We start from the raw sequence: 18,451 nt of genomic DNA, 5'->3' as shown, positions 1-18,451 counted from the left end.
CTCGACGCTTTCTGTACCTTCTAAAGCGTGGGAACGGTTATCCTGATGGCAGTGTTATCGCGCGACTCAAGTCACTGAACATATTCCACGCGCACAGCCGAAGACAGGGGCGTCATAAACAAAACCCCATTAGGACCATAACCTCCACTAGGAAACCAGAGAAACTCACCCCTGACAGACCGTACCATTAAATTGAAGTTCCACGGATATGGTATGATCTCCCTTCTTTACTGCTCTCCAACGTCACTTCCCTAGCTAATAAGTTTGAGGAGCTGACAACCACAGTCAGGTCAGTTGCGGCCAACGTCGTTGCCATATGTAAGGCTTGGCAAATTGTGCCTGAAACGTGTCATATTGAGGGATATCAACTCATTCATCACCTTCGTTCACATGGACGCGGGGAGGGGGCGTTGCCCTCTTCTGTCAAAATGACCTATGCCCGTCACGCCTGGATGTTCACGTCCCAGCAGATGTGGAGGCATTATGGGTACGTGTTGTGTCACGGGCCCACCCGTGCCACACTACTTCTATCATAATCTTCATGTTATACCATCCGCCTCGCTCACCCACCAGAGACACTCTTATCTATTATCTCATTACCACCTCAGAGTTAGGTACCCATATGCCAAGTTAGTATTATGCGGGGATTATAATGAAATTGACACCACTCATATCCAGGACCAGCTGTCACTGTCACAAGTTGTGAACATCCTCACACACGGTCAAAATAACCTTGACCTTATCTTAACTGACTTAGCGGACGAGTACCAGCCACCTCAACCAATTCCTCCTATCGGGTGTAGCACACACCTATCAGTGCTCTGGTCCCCAGCTGCCACTCCCACTCAAGTACAGAGACCCTACATCAAGACCTACAGGCCGATTACTGACTCTGCAGTGCATCTCTTCGGGCAGTGGATAGTTTACCATCCCTGGACTGAAGTACTTAGTGAGGATGACGTTGACACCAAATGGAAAAATTATACCAGCACCACCATGGAAGCTTCCCACCACTTCTTCCCCGAGAATTCCGTCAGATTTCACCCAGCTGACTTGCCCTGGATCACACCTCGGATCAAAAGACAAATGCTACAGAGAGACAGAGCCTCATATCTCAATGACCACAACCGCTACAGGTCCCTTCGCAACCGAGTCATCCGCGAAATACGCACTGCAAAGAAGTCTCACTACCTAACCAAACTGCAACACCTGAAGCAGACCAACATCATTCAGTGGTATGGTAAGCTTAAAGAACTCTGTGGACTACACAATAAGACACACCCCTTTCCCTTCCTTAGCTATCTCACTAATGTTGACGCAGCTGAGCAATCAAATAACCATTTCGTTAATATATGCCAGATGCTCCCCCGGCTTGACACAACCAATCTCCCTGCTTACCTACCAGCCCCCTTTCCCACTGACTTAGTAGAAGAATTTGAAGTAGCAAAACGTCTGGACAAACTGAAGTTAAAACGCTCCACCACCCCCATTGACTTACCAATGAACTCTTCAAGGAGTTTTCCCCGGAGCTAACTAAACCCCTCTGTTCCATCATCAAGCTTCCCTCAGTCAAGCCAGACGCCCAGCTGACTGGAAGAGTTCATATGTGTCACCGGTGCCCAAGTCAAGCAGCCAACAATCCTTAAATCAGCTACGACCCATTGCAATCACCCCAATACCCAGCTTAAGCTGTGAAAGTTTTGTGTTTGACTGGGCTTATGCTGATATTACAGGCGCCGTAGATCCTCATCAATTTGGTAATATGAAAACTTCCTCCACCCCTCATTGTCTTTTCAGCCTTCTCGACTACATATACCGCCATCTGGAAAAACAAAAAACGTCTGTAGCTGTGGCCTTCATTCACTTCAGTAAGGCATTTGACCTAGTCGACCACAATTTAATCATCAACAAAAGCTATCGACCTCAGGTTTCTTATACCATGGCTTACACACTTCCTCAGTAACCGACGCCAAGCTATACGCTTCCGAGGGGCTGTCTCCACCTTTCAGTCACTCACCTGTGGCGTCCCCCAAGGCACCAAGATGGGACCCCTATGCTTCCTTATGCTTATCAATGATGCCCTAAGAAAAACCCCCTCTCGCCGGAAATATGTGAACAACTCCACCATTGGGATCAGTGTCAACAATTATGCTCCTGACTATACCATTCTTCAGGATTTATTGAACAGTCTCCAAAACTGGGCCACCAACAACCAAGTCACCATCAACCATACCAAGACCATAGTTACAGACATCACACTCTCCTCCGACGTTGTCCCACCCCCCTTCCATTACCATAGGACCCAACACATTCCAGGTTTTAGATTCCACTAAGCTCCTCGGCGTCACTATAGACAACAAACTAAATTGGAAACCACACGTCAGTGAAGTTGTCAAATCCTCCAGTTTCCGTCTCCACCTCCTCCGCCGATTCAAGTCCCTCAGAGTTCCTGCGCCCGACCTCCTCAGTGTTTACTCAACATTCATCCATCCCAAGCTCACCTATGCCTCCCTTACCTGGTCTTCCTCCCTAAATGCCACACAATGTAAACACCTAGAAAAAGTGCAAGAGAGGTCATGCATGATTATTCTCTCCCCTTCCTACTACACATATCAAGAAGCGCTCAACACACGGACCCTCTCGGCTCTCTCTGACCATCACCACGACCTCATCTGCAAATTTGGTGAGCAGGTTCTGCACCATCCTCGACACCGGCTCTTACTATCACCCGAGATCCCTCGTCCGAGAATTGCTGTTAGGAACCACAACCGCATCCAGCCCATACGAGCACGAACTGATCGCTATTAGAACAGCCCAGTCCCATCATTGTAAAAATTATAAATAACTTGTAATCAACCAGTCAATCTTACTTTTTGCACTGTCACTAAGTTGAAATGCCCTGTAGTTTGAGCTTCTCCCCACCTAGTTATTATATATCATATTTTTATTACTTATTTTACTTGTATATTATTTGTAAATAAAGAGACCCATTCCCCAATTATGTAACTGTATATTTTCAGCCTTCCGGCTGTCATGCTCTTTCAATAAACCGTTATTTATTATTATTATTATTATTATTATTATTACACACACACTCTAGAATTCACCACAATTTTCGAGATTCCCTGATAAGACAGTACCCGAGGAACTCCCATACATCAGAAGTGCTCACCTGTTAACACGATGAGGACAGGTCCGAGGAAGGACTCTAAGTTGAGGGGCTGTACCCCTCCGTGTCTGCGGTCGGAGGTGGGCGGACGGAGGCACTGGGTGGTGTTGGTGATCTCAGTAGCCAGCCACTTGGCCATAATCCCTGTCTCACGTAACCTTTGAATACTTGAATGAAAATGGCAGTGAAAATGGTGAAGCAACATGTAACAGTGAATGGAGATATTTTGTTTATATTCTATTTTTAAAGATATACTGTAAGCTACTAATGTACTGTACTCGCATGGATCATTAAATATTTACAAGTCAAACCGAAGAGGAAAAACTAAATAACTGCTCACATAACATTTGCCTTCTCGAGGTAAGAAGACTTGATCTGGAAGGCGAGAGCCATCATGGTGTTGGAGTAGACACGCTCCCGGCCGATGTACAGGTGACACTGACCGCTGGTGCTGTCACAAGCACTACATTTTAATATGCGATATACCACTTAGCGATTCTACTATGACGCCCTTGTTTTTTGTGACATTCGTCTTTACCACTTTCAATGATGCTCACATTTCATTAATATTAACACTAATCAGCCAAAAATGACTCACGAGCTTAAGTATAATTAACAATAGTTGGATCTTTGATTACCTGAAGTCCCAGGACATGACCTTCTTCATGGTAGTCTCATCACAGATGGCAGCGAAGGCCCCACTGGCGATACCTTGACGTGCCGACCAGCAGTCCGGGATGGTCCCAGACATCTCTTTGAACGCTTTCTGTCTCACCTTGTCCTCTGAGTCCTGCAAGTTTTAGATTTACAGATGATTTTTATTTTTGTTGGAGGGAGTAGGTACGAAATCGAACAATAATGATTGCTTATGAGACCACAGCTTACAGTTCAAATAAGAACAACACATACAGCAGTAACCAGAAGCGCAGGCGTATACCCACGTAAGTTAACCCACCCTTCATAATTAAAGTTAGATTAAGACCTGACCTAGCAGAGGTCACGGTCAGGATGAAACAGAGTTCTCACCGCCGCCTGATTAGTCAAACCGGCGTCATGACCGTGTTAACTCAAGAAAGTACCCTCCAGCCCGCACCACGCACCTGATCAAACACAGCTGTCTCGACACACCCAGATTAGTGTTAATTAGTGACGACATCTGCCGGCCTGACACCGCCAATGTAAGGGGCCGACAGCTCCTTCCCAGACAGACAGGGAGAGACAGAACTGGAGGCAGATGGAGTCACAATCGTCACAAGTCGAGGTCAGGAGGGGAACTTCCCTCCCGAGCACCGAGGCCCCAGCTAGCAGTCTCCCACAGGAGACAGAACCCAGCACCCGCCTGCACCACTCTCTTCAGCATCACCTGCAGACATTCCACAGCAACTGGGCCTCCTTTAGGTCACTCGTGAGTCATTGTCAGACCGATCCATAGGGTGAGTTACTTACGGTGGAAAGAGTATCCATTTCATCTTTGTGTCTGAGAGCCATTGTTTAGTAACATCGATATATTTATTAATGTGTCTGTTGGAAGATTCCCCCTAAGAATATAATACCAAGTTAAATAACCAATCGGCCACGCTACCAACCTTCCTCACTTTACAATCCTACAACTAATAAATTCTTACTTAACGTAAACCCAAGCTCTCCCTCGCTTAGCCATTACACCTGGCACGTCTCCCCTATTTATTTAATTCAGTTTGAGTATTGTTTAACCGTGTGCGGTATGGAACCCCGAGTAGTACAGTTTGAAAAAGTGTCCTAGTGTGTCATCTGAGCAGTTCAAGTAAATGTTTCTCATAGTGGTATGTACGAATTGCTACTAGCATAACTCCCCAGAATATGTTCGGTGCTTAATATAATTTTTCAGTGTCCGACAGTGGACAACAGCAATCAAGAGGTGAAGGTGACGATGGAACAAACATCGACTCCAGCCACAAGGAACTGGAACAGCACATACGAGCAGAGGAGAGAAGCAGCGTGATGAATGCAGCACTTCACCTATACCCACCACACACCAATTCACTTCTTTCAAGTCCTCCCTTGGTCTAGGATTAAAGAGATTTTATATTTTTTTTACTTTAGGCAGTTAAGACTTGTGGAATGAGGCCGTGACGAGGGAGACCCTGCAGCACCACACATTAAACCCTAGCCGGCTGAACCCGATGGGGGTTTCCGCTGCGGGTGCGTGGGGCAGGGCGGACCGGTGCCTGTGTAGCTCTGGTACCGAGTTCGGGTACCGGGATGCTGAACCTGCCCCACACGTCGTCCAGAGTGATGGCAACCACCCTAGTGTGACCGGCCACCCCCGGCCGGATTGGCGGAAAATGATGCTTTACACATAGAGGAAACTCAGATGGAACTAGAAAAATACTATCTTGAATATATCAGAAAATTATGCTGTACAAAGGAAACTCAGATGGAACTAGAAAAACTCATCTGGACTATGAAAATGATGCTGTACAAAAGAAACTCTGATGGGGTTGGAAAAAACCATCTGGAATGTGATAGTAATTGATGCAAGAGGAAATTTGCATTATAAACCAGGAGGAAGTGAGAAGAAGTTAAGTGTGGAGACATGACCTACAAGGTGCGGCAATTGAAGAAAGAAAAACGTGCCATGTGAAGAGAGAAGACGTAAGACGTGCTGTGCTGACATCAAAAGAAAAGTCGGTGGATCATTGGAAGGATCAACCTACCACCGCTGCTGTACTGCCAGTATCCCTGATACCAGTTGGTGGAGAATGTGAGCCATGCTGGGCCACATTACTGCATTGCTGTTTTATATGTTTAATGATTAAAAAAAAACAACCTTATAAGTGAAAGAAGGCGCATCTTTTTGTGTATTTTGAAGTATCTCATTCTTACATGTGATAACATTTACTAGAGATATTTTTTTTTTAAAGATGTAAGTAATTTTCTATGGGTTTATTTGATCAATGTTTTGTATTACCTAATGGAATGTCGCAACCATACTGCTGATTGGTCTAATCATTATTTTAACATGGGCAGGCAAGGCCATGTAACACCTGTTATTGCTTATAAAATGTGATTTGCATTTTTTTTCTTAGACACTATTCTAGATCTGTAGGATCTTTAGCTCAATAACTATTCTAGTTGAGCTCATACAATTGTCATTCACTGTGTTTGTGTCTTTTCTCCTGGCAGAGAATCTTTGATCTTGACGGGAGGTATAGTGAGTTTTGTCACACCAAACCAAGCCAGTAGAAAAACATACATATCACTAACTATGAGGGAAGTGCTACCGATAGGTAGCGGTTATTGTTTGTAAAATGTGAAGTTGCATTTTCGCCTCAGGGGCTATTCTAGATACTGCACATGATATTACCATGATCACTGTCTATATGTGTCATCAGTTCTCTGGTATGGAAGCTTTGGTCTTGGCGGGAGGTGCAATGATTGCTTATCACACCATAGCTTACAGACCAGCGAAACACAACACATATACCAATAACCGGAAGCGCAATACACTCGCGTAAGTTGACCCACCTTTTGTAATTAAAGTGAGATTAAGACCTGACCCAGCAGAGGTCATGGTCACGATGAAGCAGAGTTCTCACCACCGTGTGATTAGTCAAACCGGCGTCATGACCATGTTAACTCAAGAAACTGCCCTCCAGCCCACACCACGCACCTGATCAAACACAGCTGTCTCGACACACCCAGATCATTGTTAATTAGTGACGACATTTGCCGGCCTGACACAGCCAATATAAGAGGCCGACAGCTCCTTCCCAGACAAAAAAAAAAAAAAACTTATGACTCAATACAACTATTCATTAGCAACACAAATCATATCACACCTAAGGAATCCTTCCATACTATAAATTAACCCCACAACCTCCAAAGCCCCCCTCTCCTCTCCTCGCCTCCCCTCTCCTCTCCTCTCCTCCCCCCTCCTCCCGACAACCGAACCATACCTGACCTTATATCAATTATCCTAACCCTCCCCCTCTCCCCTTACTACATTTCCACGCAAACGCATACACACTCACACAACAACCCCCCCGAAGCAAAAAAGTAATTCACCTCAACTCAACATACAACCTCCACCCCCGCCAATCCCCAAACACAAACTCCCCCACCCCCGCCAGACAAAGCCTCTCATAACACCACAACTCTCCAAAACCAAATCAAACATACCCAACCTCTATACCAGCCACTGTCAACATTATCGACCTAACTCAAGACTGAAACCAAACAACCTATATCTCACTCTCATCTCCGTTCACAATTTGACAATGCTCAAATCTGTCCCCTGCTATTACTAAATAACTCTCCTACGATACACTCATCCTTCCTTACTACGAATACTTTGACATTTCAAGCTCAAAGATTCAAAACTCTTCCTCCAACTCTCTCCATTTCTCTCTGACATAGCTGAAAGACCCACAACTCTCAGAAACAAATCAAAACATACCCAACGTCTGTGACATCCAATTATCAATAAAATCAACCTAACTCAAGACTGAAACCATTCAGCCTATATCTCATTCTCGTCTCCGTTCATAATTTGACAAAAAAGCTCAAATCTGTCTGCTGCTATTACTAAAAACTCTCCTACGATACGCTCATCCTTCCTTACTATGAATACTTTGACATTTCAAGCTCAAAGATTCAAAACCCTTCCTCCAACTCGCTCTGTTCCTCTTTGACATAGCTCAAAGACTTTACCTTCTTCTTTCTCCAAACAACCCTACGACTAGCAAAATTTCCATGTTTTCACCTTCTCTGTTAATTTGTTCGTGTGTGGCCTGTGCGTCCGTCCACCTGCGCTTCTCGGCTTGCACCGCCGCCGTGGCGGGGCGGTTCTTCCTCCGCTTTGCCAACACTGCCTAAGCTAGACGACAACCAGAGCACCCGCGTTGGCCCTTTGGTTGCCCGGACCTGCTCCCGCCCTCCCTCTGCCTCGTCCTGATTATGATTGTTGCACCCTCAGGGCATTTTGCCTACCCCCTCACGCAAGCGGTGTTTAGCCACTGCACCTGTTCTCTCCTTCTAAAATTCACTTCCATCCTCCCTTTATTCTTCCTCTGAACCTCCTTCCCCCCTGTCACTAGCATTTTTCTAGTTCTAGTTCCCAGACAGACAGGGAATGGCAGAACTCGGAGGAAGATGGAGTTACAATCCTCACAAGTCGAGGTCGGGAAGGGGACTTCCCTTCCCAGCACCGAGGCCCCAGATAGCAGAGTCTCCCACAGGAGACAGAGTCCAGCAGCCGCCGAGACCACTCTCTTCAGCAGCATCTGCATAAATTCCCCAGCCGCTGGGCCTCCTTCAGGTCACACGTGAGTCAGTGCCATAGCGATCCATAGTGTGAGTTACTTATGGTGGAAAGTGTATCCATTTTTTGTTTGTGTCTGGGAATCATTGTCTTGTAATGTCGATATATTTATTAATGTGTCCATGTCATTCAGGTAACTAATAAACAGTTGTAAATAGAATTGTAGTTTGGAGGATTCTCACTATGAATCAATATAATACCATTCACCGAAACATCGATATAATAGCATTCACCGAAACATAGATATAATACCATTCACTGAAACATGGATAAACTTAGACTCAAGAGAGAGTTACCTGCCAAATACTAAATTGCAGGTTACAAATTATTCCATACCGATAGGCAGTTTAGGAAAGGAGGATGAGTAGCAATATGTGTCAGGGATAATCTGAAGTGTGAAACAAATAAGGGAATAAAAACTAAACTGAATACAGAAACAATTTAGATAGAATTAATCGATGGTAGGGAAAAATTAATCGCAGGAGTAAAATATAGACCTCCTAATCATGATAGAGTTAATGAACGACGTATTTGGGATGAAATGCGCAGGACTTCCAGGCATAGCAATGTCTGTATAGTAGGCGACTTTAACTTTAGCCAAATAGATTGGATCGACCTTACAGGTAACTCTGAATCATATGATTTTCTTGAAAGAGCTCAGACCGTTTCCTAAGTCAACATATAACAGAACCCACCCGGGGTAAAAATATACTCGATTTAGTTCTGTCAAACAGAGAAAACCTCATTAGTAATGTCGAGGTAGGGAACGAACTTGCCAACAGCGATCACAAAGAAATAAGATTTCAGTTAAAATTTAATGGCAGTCGCAAGGAAAATTCCATTAAAGTCCCAGATTTCAGAAAGGCAATATTTGATAGGTTGAAAAGGCAGCTGAGACATGGGGTATCACGTTTTGGGATGGATTACATGACCTCGCGTAACGTGACCTCACACAATGTACCCACAGAAGGCGACCTCACTTTACCTGGAGACCTGACAAAGATATCCTCACAAAATATGGCGGTTGAGGATGACCTGATCACGAGATCTGAGGTTGACGAGTTCCACAACAATTTAAATAATGAGTTACTTAAAGCACACAGGCAGAACATACCATACAAAAAATTCAGATCAAACAACATTGACCTTAAATGGATAAATAATAATTTAAATAATGTTATTGAACAAAGGAGGGCTATAGGTAGAAGAAATAAATCGTGGTGAAGTTTACCTCCGATATTATTAAAAGGTGTTGGCCAGTAGGGTTAAGACGGAAATAAGAAAAGCAAAGACGTTTAATGAACTAAAGGTAGCAAGGGAGGCGAAGTCAAACCCCAAGGGATTCTTTCAAGTGTATCATACTAAAACACAAGAAAAGATTGGACCAATACAGTCAGATACCGGCGAGCTAACTGATAACTACGGAGAAATGAGCAATAATCTGAAGAAATATTTTTCAACAGTTTTCATAACCTAAAATTTAAACATGATACCCAAGGCACCGACTCTATACAGAGATAGCGAAGAAAATAGGTTAAGCGAGCTAGTAGTGACTAGTAACGATGTTAGTAAGCAAATAGACAAACTAAAGCCCAATAATTCGCCAGGTCCCGATGAGATATGTGCCGGAGTATTAAAGGAATGTAAGGAAGAGCTTAGTATGTCCTTAGCAAATTAGTTTAACCTGTCAACAAAAACGAGTGTAGTGCCAGAATCCTGGAGGATAGCGAATGTAATACCGATTTTCAAGAAGGGAGATAGATCACTATCCTCTAACTACCGTCCAATCAGCTTAACATCAATTGTAAGAACATTATTGGAAGCAATAATTTCAAACTCTATTCGAAATCACCTGGAGAAGCACAAGTTGATCAATGATTCCCAACATGGCTTCACGAGCGGGCGTTCATGTCTAACTAATCTATTAACATTCTTTTCAGCTGTTTTCGAATCAGTGGACGAAGGGCACGACTATGATGTGGTATATCTTGTCTTTAGTAAAGCCTTCGGCAGAGTCCCACACGAAAAACAAATAAGAAAAGTGGAGGCTCATGGCATTGGAGGAGATATTCTAAAATGGATTAGTGCGTGGTTACAGGACAGGAAACAGCGAGTGAGCATTAACCTCACTAAATCCGATTGAAGTAACGTCACTAGTGGAATACCCCAAGGCTCAGTACTTGGACCATTATCATTTATTATGTACATAAGCGACATAGATATCGACGTAGACAGCAATATAAGTGAATTTAGTGATGACACTAAAATAGGGCGTATAATTAAATCTGACGAGGACTCCGCAAAACTACAGGAAGATGTGAACAAATTTTTCGAATGGTCTGAAAAACGGCAGATGAAATTCAATGTGGACAAATGTAAAGTACTTAGTGTAGATGATTAACCAGATATCAGATGAACAACGATGTTATAGAGAAATCCGAATGCGAGAAAAATTTAGGAGTAATGATAAATAGGAATCTTAGGCCAAGTAAACAATGTGTATTTCCTCGAAACAAGGCTAATAAAGTACTTGGGTTCATTATAAAGGAGTGTTAGTTACAAGACTAGAGAGGTTATCCTAAAACTATATCTTGCGCCTGTGAGACCTTACTTAGATTACGCAGTTCAATTCTGGTCACCGTATTACAGAATGGATATAAAGGTAAAATCCCAAGAAAGAATACAGAGGAGAATGACAAGACTAACCCTGGGCATTAGGAACCTTGAGTACAGAGAGAGGTTAAAGCATCTTAATTTGTACTCCCTCGAGAGACGTAGAGTGAGGGGCGATATGATAGAGGTGTATAAATGGAAGTCAGGGCTAAACAAAGGTGATATAACAAAGGTACTCAAACTATCCAACCAGGAGCGAACTTGTAACAATGACTTTAAATTAGACAAATTTAGATTTAGGCGCGACGTAGGCAAACATTGGTTTGGAAATAGAGTAGTTGGTGAATGGAACAAGTTACCAAACATCATCATTAACTCGAATACACTGGATAGCTTCAAACATAGGTTGGATGGATATAGGAGCGATAGGGGGTTGGGTGTAAATGGGGATGTCCATTATGGGCCAATAGGCCTGCTGCAGTTTCCTCCATTCTTATGTTCTTATGAACACACTATCAAGTTAACTAACTAATGGCCACACTACCAACCTTCCTAACTTTACAGTAACTACAAATATAAATTCTTACTTTACTTGTACTTCTTACTCCACAATCATTACAGAACTAGATGAGCTTATTGAGGAGTTTATAGTATACTAGCGGATGAGCCGCCCTCCGGGCGGCTCATCCGCTAGGCCACGATAGGACGCCACCCTCCGGAAGGCTCCACATTGTCTCACTGTTCAATCCCCAAAACTTCTTCCATCAATAGTTCATTAACGGTGTATGTAAGTTCCACTACAATGGTACAGCAAAGTATATTTTTTTAGCATTAAACTGTTATTATTGTATTGTCTAATCATCACTACATATAACACCACCCATCATCACTACATATAACATCATCCATCATCACTACATATAACACCATCATCATCACTACATATAACACCATCATCATCACTACATATAACACCATCCATCATCACTACATATAACACCACCCATCATCACTACATATAACAACATCCAACATACATATAACAACATCCATCATCACTACATATATCACCATCCATCATCACTACATATAACACCACCCATCATCACTACATATAACAACATCCAACATAACTACATATAACAACATCCATCAACACTACATATAACACCATCCATCATCATCACTACATATAACACCATCCATCATCACTACAGATCGGTAAAGTAGTTTCTAAGATTCTCGTGCGCACACAAATCAAACACACAGACATACTTCTTGTTATATATATATATATATATATATATATATGGCACAAACTGATTGTCCTCCAGTTTCCATCCCCAATCCACTGCATTCATGTCACTCTCCTTTCCAGTCCACACCATGATCTGGTAATACACTCTAAAGCTATGATATTTAGTCGAGGAGGGAGACATTCTGGGGTAACAAATGACTTGGCGGAGACAATTTTCTTGATCAAAAGGTTGTAGCGCAAAGAGGCAAGTGAATCGGTACTCTTGCCACTAAACAGAACTGCCATCGCCTTGCTCCCAAGGTCCTCTATGACACTGTTTGCTTGACTTGGGAGCAGAAACGCATTCGCACAGGTCTGAATGGTCAATTCACCATTCACAAGTTTCTGGAACGCTGACTTTTTGCCAACACTGAAAATGCGGGAAGTTGTGTCACATCCTGTGAAAGCGTGGATAAACAGCAACTGAGAACACATGTCACTACCCAGGACTTGTTTCACCTCACTGATGTTGTACACCTTAGGAACTGTGGACTTGTCCGAACGAAAATAGAGGCCCCTATTGTTTGCTTCAGCATAGTAGAGGAGAAGGATGAGCAGGTCTGTATCCTCCCCTATCTTGTAATTCCTCAGTTACAAGATCAATAAGTCCTTGTTTGTTGCAAGATCTGGAAGGAAATCTTCCTTTCTTCCAACAAACTCAATTTTTGCATTGAAGCTGATGATCGGGCGGGTGTTTTGCCCACGTCGCTGATGCGTATTGTCTTTGATGGAAGGACCTTCACTAAAGCCATCAAAAACTACGGCTGCTTTTCCATAATGGCGTATGGTAAAGTCAGCATACATCCGTGCAATGGCACCATAACTGTCACCCTTTTTCCATGGAAAGAGATGAACCAGGGAACCACCATCAAGGACATAATGTTCAGTTAGTGGGATAGAATCCATGATAGCTTCTTTTGATTTCTTGCTTGAATACTCAGCAACTGCATGTGCTACATTGTTAAAAAAATCTTGTAAAATTTACAGAAAATTCACTGGTTATATTATTGCCAAACATTTTCTGTATAATTTACAGAGATTCTGTATATATTTTACATAAAATATCTGTTGAATTAACAGATTGTTGGAAGTTATTGGAAGCTCCAACAAGATGTCCCTGAATACGAATTCGCAACTTTCGAATTTACAGCAGGTACCTTACTTCGCTGCTAGGTGAACAGAGACCAAGGGGACTAAGAAGAGTGTCCAAACAACTTCCGCCGGCCCGGGAATCGAACCGGTGACATCTTGCTTGCGAGGCAAGACCGATACCACTCCACCAGAGCCCACCCCCATGTGATGATGTGGCGCTCTTTGAAATAATGTAAACAAACACGGACATACGACAAATGTGAAGCACAAGCAACCGCCAACCGCATATTTAGTAATTACATATAGAAATAACAGCATTAACATGCAATTTTAAATGTTCTTTGCTTCATGAAGTGTATATAGTATGATAAAATGTCAGTTTATATTGATAATTAAACAAATTGAAACAGAGAAAGAGGGTCTGAAATATTTTACAGAACAAAAAAAGTAATTCAAATTACTACGTTTTCCTGGTCGGAAATACAGAAGAAACATGTAAAAAAATACTGAATTTTCTAACAGTGTAGTTGGGGCTTGTCAGCTTTACGAAAGATTTCCTTGGCTTCAAACAGGGCTGTAGGGAATGTGCTGAGCTCATAGCTCATTACATCTGCCAGTGAAAGGTCTCGGGTTTTTGACAGAACCAGAAATCTTTGGAACAGCAGAGCAGGATCAATGGTTCTGCCTTGGGCAAATTTGATGGTGGACTCCCGTGCTAGGGTTTTTGCCCGGTCTTTCCGTTTGAATGAGATCCCAAAAATAGATTTTCCAACCATTTTTTCAATAATCTCATTCCCAACAGTCTCATACTCATGGACATTCACATCCTCTTTGGCAACTAAACCAGTAATGATGTTTCTCAGAGATGGGTCTGGAGAAAATGGCATGCATGTGGACAGTTTTTCCTTGATCTTTTTCAGGTCAGAGTGAACTCGTTTCATCCTTCCTTCTGTTCATTCTCGGTGTTGCTCGCTGATCGTGTAGGTGAGGTCATTGAATTCCTGCATGGCATTGTTGTGCTCAGATGTGATGGGTATGGACAATTGGACATGGTCCATAATGCGTTGGTCATTAGTAAATGAAGTCAGTAAATAAATAATGTAAATAAACAGTCACACAAAGCAAATTGTATCTTAGATTTCACAATTATGTAATCATGTCGCTTTTTTAACAAGCCAAACAGATTCCTAGGCCACCAAAACATGGGGTTAGACATCAAAATTACTTCTCTAGGATGAATAATGAAGGAGTAACAGGCATTTTTTGGATTTGGTGGCTATTCGACACCATCTTGAAAATTACACCTTTCTCGTGGTCAGACCGTGGTAGACGTTTGATATGTTATTAAGCATACCTGATACTACAATAAACAGTTGAGAAACCTTTTGTAGGAATTTTTTTAGGGTAAGGTGGGTTTTTTTCATAAATGCAGCCGCCTACTAATGAACATCTCAATTGAGTATAAACTTTATTCTCTTTTATTTATACCCCCAGGTAAGGTAGCATCATAGACCCAGATTCGAGTCGCCAGGGCAGGTCAGTCTGGGATACCAGGTCATTCAGGGAGTCTATAGGAATGGTGACCCGAGGCACTGTCAACATGGCCGTAAGGATCCCGGCGTAGGAGGTCATGAACACTAAGGAGGCCAGGAGCCACGTGGTCACTATGAGGCGTCCTCCGTCCTTCTTGGGCAGCCACTCAGAGCCTGTGAAGAATTTGGTGGTAAATCATATATATTACTGAATAGTATTTATTTTATTATCTTTTGCCTTTAAAACATCAAAGGTAACGAATGACTATAGTGAATTACCAACTGCCTAAAATGCTAAAGTATCTATGAATGAGTGTCAGCATAGTTAACGGAAGAAAAAAACACACAATTGACTGAAAGGCGAAGGAATGCAAATAACAGAAAGACAAGACAACACCTTTGGTATCTAGAGGAATAAAGTTGTCCTCTAACAGCTAGACTAAGAAACTCATCACCACACAGATCTTACTCTCCTGAGTCAGGGTCTGCAGCATCCAGAGGAAGGTCTTAGCAGGGATATTGTTGGTGGTGAGGGAAAAGATCCGCGCCTCAGCCCCAGCCACTACCACCATGGCGCCCATGATGATCGCAACACTCAACAATACCATCATCCACACCTGAGGGAACGTTGAATATTGATGATTTATTTATCATTTTTTAATTTTTTTTACGGGCATAAGCCCACCCAGGCACAAGTCACTGACCCACATTCGGGTCTCGGGAAGGGTGGGGGGCGAAAGTATAATAATGGTAATAATAAAAACAAAAATTATAATAAAGATACCCCCCTACCCCCCCCCCCCAAAAAAAAATAATAATAGATAGTAATAATAATAACCATAAATAAATACAAAAATGAAAAAAAAATCTAGAGTGAGAAACAATATATGTATGTTGTGTTGTCAAAGTAAGATAGACAATTGAGACCCTGCAATTGTGTGAAAATGAGGTAAAATGTCAGATGAGCAACCTGGGACTTGGTCGCAATTTTCGTGATGCCATATGGCAGTAGATTCTACCATAAGAGCTTCCAATATCTACCCAGGAGTTAGTACCTCTTTGTTTGGTGGCTACCTACTACCTACCTGTTTATGAGTATTTCTTCCCATATCTATTACCCAGTTTAATTTAATTCAACCAAAAATCTTTCTGTATTTGTCTGTATTTTCAGCTCTTTGTTTTTCTATCCATTTTCATTATAGGGTGAATGTTGGATTGGCAGCATCAATACTCTCTTCTCACAGGGAGATTTAGGTTCGATCCCCTCGTAGACTATCTAGTTCGTTTTGTATTGATCACCTAATTTGTTGTACATCTACTTATCTCATCTTCTCCACCACCCTCCTCCATTCCTCTTTTCAACCTATAATCTCCAATCCTATCCCTCTTTCTACCTTACCCTCCCTTTCTCCCTTCTCTTTCTACCTCACCCTCCTTTTCTCTACCACTCTGAGTTTCACCTCTAGCGTGAAGGGCTTGAGGAACCCTGTGATATCGTTCTGTAGGCCCGGCCTGACCATGAAGATAGCCTGGTTGTCGCTGTGCACCGCCAAAGTGAAGTCGATCGCTCCTTCCCTTTGAGGCGTCACGGTGAAGGGGCCCAGGGCGAACTCCACCTCCTGTCGGGTCATCAACGAAATCTAGTGTTTATAATTACCATCTCTCTACATACTTATAAGTTTGGCAAGACTATGTAATTAAGTAATTGTTGTTCATATTATTAGTTAGGAACCTTTTAAGCAGAATCTGATCACGAATCACGAATAATACTTAAATAGTACAAGGTAATGCAGAGGTTTACGTTTTGTTTACACGGGAGATTTTATAGACTGAATTCATTAGTATTGCGGGAGAAATATTGTGAATAGACAATGAAACGCATGTTATTTTAAGGGAGTGATTTTAAAGTTTCCAATCGTCATTCATCTTCTAATTATCTAATCCCTTGTTTAATATCAAGAGAACCTCCTTGAAGACCGAGCCAGGTGAGATCCGAGCTGTGGAACCTTTTTTGTAAAACTATGGCCAGCTGGAACCGTCAACAGTGGCTGTTGTTCCATTTGGACCAGCATAATAATTCTCTTATGATAATAGTACTACATCCAAGGAAGTTTTACATCTGCCTACACAAACAACCTTGTATGTTTAGAAAAACAGACCACCACCAGTTAGTACTGTGTTTAGAAGGACCTTCTTAGTAACTTTCGGTGAACTGGACCAACACGACACAGTTATAAATATTATATATTTTTTGTGGAAGAAATATCTGTTGAGTATTATGATACAGGTAACAATGTTGTATGTTTGAGTGGAAGAAATGCCTTATGCAGAGAATAGTACGTCTCGTAAATTTAAATTTTGATGGACTAGTGTAATTACTAACATTGATATGCGCTTAAAGACCGTCGTGGTTGAATCGTAGTAATAACGATATAATTTCAATTGAATACCGTATCTGTTGTGTATTATGCGCAAATTAACGCATAAATTTTACTTGTGATGAATAAAATAAAAACCATTGTGTAAGAGATCTGTGTGGCAACTCATGGTGGTGACTCAAGAGTAATACCATGTGTCAGGACTCACATTCCGGTGCACCATCCCTACCATGCCATTCCAAGTTCCGTTTGGCAGCTTGATGCCCCAGTAGGAGTCTGGTGGTGGTGACTCAAGAGTAATACCATGTGTCAGGACTCACATTCCGGTGCACCATCCCTACCATGCCATTCCAAGTTCCGTTTGGCAGCTTGATGCCCCAGTAGGAGTCTGGTGGACGAACTGTCTCGTATCTGCATAAAGGAAAAAAAAAAAAAAACGTTCTAAATATATGAATCTTATATATATATATATATATATATATATATATATATATATATATATATATATATATATATATATATATATATATATATATATATATATATATATAAATGCAAGTAAATCACTGTAGGTGCGAGTGATCTAGGTATATGCTGATAACCACAAGGAAAGAAGAAAACACGAAGTTCCCAAGCACTTTCGTGTAATTCACATCTTCAGGGGTGAGTACAGACTAAAGAGAAGTACAAAACAAGGCGTATATATACAGAGGAGGGTGAGGCACAGTACCTACCCCGCGCAACAGCACGGCAGTGTCGTCAGACCTTCTCACCTGATTACAAATCTTCTTAATTACAAAATTGTCCAGTTTGTACATGCCATTACTCAAATTCAAACCCAAGCATTCAACATGAATTTGAGTAATGGCATGTACAAACTGGACAATTTTGTAATTAAGAAGATTTGTAACCAGGTGAGAAGGTTGGGTCACCTTACCCTCTGACCTGACTACCGGTTGCCGTGCTATTTAAAGATTAGTAGGGTCATTACCTAATACCTGACCATTGTGGACCTGGTCTCACCCTCCTCTGTATATATACACCTTGTTTTGTGCTTCTCTTTAGTCT

At 42.1% G+C, this 18,451-nt stretch overlaps 1 protein-coding gene across 1 annotated transcript in view; it reads right to left on the bottom strand.

Annotated features, from left to right (window-relative positions):
• Positions 1 to 17,660, bottom strand: part of LOC121853858 (glutamate receptor-like) — a 29,549-nt gene extending 11,889 nt beyond the window's left edge. The window contains exons 1-7 of the mRNA XM_042348237.1: positions 17,592 to 17,660; positions 16,466 to 16,624; positions 15,475 to 15,622; positions 14,962 to 15,179; positions 3,808 to 3,959; positions 3,510 to 3,620; positions 3,173 to 3,336 (exon numbers count right to left, since the gene is read on the bottom strand). Coding sequence (XP_042204171.1) covers positions 3,173 to 3,336; positions 3,510 to 3,620; positions 3,808 to 3,959; positions 14,962 to 15,179; positions 15,475 to 15,622; positions 16,466 to 16,624; positions 17,592 to 17,615 — 976 coding nt within the window. The 5' untranslated portion in view covers positions 17,616 to 17,660. The remainder of the gene's footprint in view (positions 1 to 3,172; positions 3,337 to 3,509; positions 3,621 to 3,807; positions 3,960 to 14,961; positions 15,180 to 15,474; positions 15,623 to 16,465; positions 16,625 to 17,591) is intronic.
• Positions 17,661 to 18,451: the final 791 nt, after the last annotated feature.

This window comes from Homarus americanus, unplaced genomic scaffold (assembly GCF_018991925.1).
Source record: "Homarus americanus isolate GMGI-L3 unplaced genomic scaffold, GMGI_Hamer_2.0 scaffold18703, whole genome shotgun sequence".
Taxonomy (NCBI): domain Eukaryota; kingdom Metazoa; phylum Arthropoda; class Malacostraca; order Decapoda; family Nephropidae; genus Homarus; species Homarus americanus.
This window is presented reverse-complemented; position numbering and strand designations above follow the sequence as displayed.